Here is a 2,483-nt window from a genome sequence, read left to right as displayed (position 1 = left end):
TTTTTTTTGAGACAGAGTCTCACTCTGTCGCCAGGCCGGAGTGCAGTGGTGTGATCTCAGCTCACTGCAACCTCTGCCTCCTGGGTTTGAGCGATTATCCTGCCTCAGCCTCCCAAGTAGCTGGGACTATAGGCGCGTGCTACCATGCCCAGCTAATTTTTGTGTTTTTAGTAGAGACGAGGTTTCACCATGTTAGCCAGAATGGTCTCAATCTCTTGACCTTGTGATCCGCCCACCTCGGCCTCCCAAAGTGTTGGGATTACAGGCGTGAGTCACCGCGCCCGGCCCAAACTTTTTTATAATTAGGAAGTTTAACTGAAAACCTGGCTTCTCTGGGGAAATTGACAGACCTGTAAGAGTGGGCAGGCATTCCTACAGCAGCTTTCTGTGGCTGGTGGGTGGTGGCTGCCCCTTTAGTTGGAACAGGAACCCTCCAGCCGGCTCCATTCCCCACCTGGCACATTCCAGGTTAAGTGGAAGGTCTCCCAGCAGGATCCACCTTCCCTGAAGCATGACTTCTCCCTCCCCAGAGGATCATGGGTATATGATCACTGATTTCCTTTCTGTGCAGATGCTCCAGGAGAGGTGGTACCCTCTGGGGAATCAGGTGAGTGTCCAGTTAGGGGAGAGAGGTCGTTGGTGCTGGTGTTGAGCCGGGTCTAGGCATCACCTCTCCCCTAAGACAGCCAGCTCCTGTTGGGGTATCTGACTGTGAGAAACAGGAGCCCCAGGTCCACTGAGCCTAGGCTCATCAAGCGGGCTGGGCCAGCTGTGGCATGAAGCAGGGAGCCTGGGAAGCTTGGAAAGCTGTCCCAGCAAGACCCAAGGAGATTACAACCAACCAGCCATCAATAGAAAGGAGGATCCTTGGGGGCTGCAGAATTCCATGGGGACATTTTTTTAGGTCACCTATAGCCTTCCCCAGGGTGGAGGCAGCTGTTAAGGCACCCCAAGCAGGGTTGGGCACTAATGTTGAGTTTCTCGTTTCCAGGACTCCGAAGGAGAGGCTCTGACCCAGCAAGTGGTAAATATACAAGCTCAAATAGGACAGCCAGAGTGGGTGTTGATTCCAGACAATGGGTTGGGACTTCAGACAGCCTGAGAGGGTGGGTTAGTCCCAGCAGGGACTGTTGCCAGCCAATGTCACTATGATTCAGAAGGGGGATCTCTAGTGCAGGGGAAATGGAATGGAAGGTGGACTCAGGCCTGAGGAAGGAGGAGGAAGTCAGTGGGGGTTCCAAGGACAGCACCCCCATCTTCACAGTTTTGCTTGACTGGTCCTGCAGTGAGTGCCCTCTGACCCAGGAAGAAGTACCCGGGATATTAATTCTCAATGAGGTAGGGAAGAGAAAATCCCACCTGCTGTCCTGCTTCAAAGTTAAACACTCATCTCTCTCTTGTTCCTAAGGAGAAGTGGAGGCCTCTCAGTTAAGCAGACAGAATATAAAGAAAGATGGTAAGGAACTTGGTGTAGCAGACCTGCTTTTTCCTGTCTGGCTGGATTTCTAGGGGTGAAATAGCACAGTAGCAATCATTACCCACCTCTGTCGTATGCCCAGCAGTTTACGTATTACTCAGCTCAGAATCAACTCAACAGGGTGGGACAATGGTTCCCATTTTGCAGATATGAAAACTGAGGTTCCAGGCTGAGGAGTGGCCTTACAGCTCGTGAGTGGTGTGGCCTGAACTTGAGGTCTGGTCCTCTGCTCTTTCTGCTATGCACAGTCACTAGGATGGTAAATGCCTTCCAGGCCTTGTGGCCAGGATGGGGAGCTGGAGGTCAGCTGAGCTGAGAGAGTTGTAAGGTTAGATTAGACCAGACTCTGGGAAAGGAGCAGTGAAAATGGGAGTAACCTCCCCGCTCCAGGCCTGGAATCCATGGGGACTTCTAGGAGGAAGGGGAGGGCAAGAGGAAAGACCATGGTGCTCAGCACAGAGACTTTTTGTAATTAAAAAAAAAAAAAAAGGCCAGACATGCTGGCTCACAACTGTAATCCCAATACTTTAGGAGGCCGAGATGAAAGGATTGCTTGAGGCCGGGAGTTCTGGGAGTTCAAGACCAGCCTGGGCAACATAGTGAGACCTTGTCTCTACTAAAAATTTAAAAATGGTTGGGTGTGATGGCATGTACCTGTAGGCCTCGCTACTTGTGAGGCTGAAGCAGGAGAATTGCTTAAGCCTAGGACTTGAAGGTTGCAATGAGCTGTGATCACACAACTGCACTCCACCCTGGGTGACAGAGCAAGACCTTGTCTCCTCTGCCCCCAAAAAAGAGAGAAAGCAGCAGATACTGATTCCCCACCCCTGCCTTCACAGATGAGTTTTTCCATTTCGTCCTCCTGTGCTTTGCCATCGGGGCCTTGCTGGTGTGTTATCACTATTATGCAGGTGAGGGGAGGTGCCCTGGGGAATGCACCAGGGGAATGGCATGGGGGGGTGCAGGGGGCAGGGGCGTCAAGACCTGGAGGCTGACCATTCCTTCC

General features: G+C 52.1%; 1 protein-coding gene across 3 annotated transcripts in view; it reads left to right on the top strand.

Moving 5' to 3' along the window:
* The window catches only part of TMEM40 (transmembrane protein 40), a 51,557-nt gene that overhangs the window by 45,806 nt on the left and 3,268 nt on the right, over window positions 1-2,483 (top strand). For all 3 annotated transcript variants that reach the window (XM_011983601.1, XM_011983602.1, XM_011983603.1), the window contains 4 exons: window positions 572-607; window positions 992-1,024; window positions 1,409-1,456; window positions 2,317-2,388. In XM_011983601.1, the coding sequence (XP_011838991.1) occupies window positions 572-607; window positions 992-1,024; window positions 1,409-1,456; window positions 2,317-2,388 (189 nt within the window). The remainder of the gene's footprint in view (window positions 1-571; window positions 608-991; window positions 1,025-1,408; window positions 1,457-2,316; window positions 2,389-2,483) is intronic.

Source organism: Mandrillus leucophaeus, unplaced genomic scaffold, assembly GCF_000951045.1.
Source record: "Mandrillus leucophaeus isolate KB7577 unplaced genomic scaffold, Mleu.le_1.0 Scaffold252, whole genome shotgun sequence".
Lineage (NCBI taxonomy): Eukaryota > Metazoa > Chordata > Mammalia > Primates > Cercopithecidae > Mandrillus > Mandrillus leucophaeus.
This window is presented reverse-complemented; position numbering and strand designations above follow the sequence as displayed.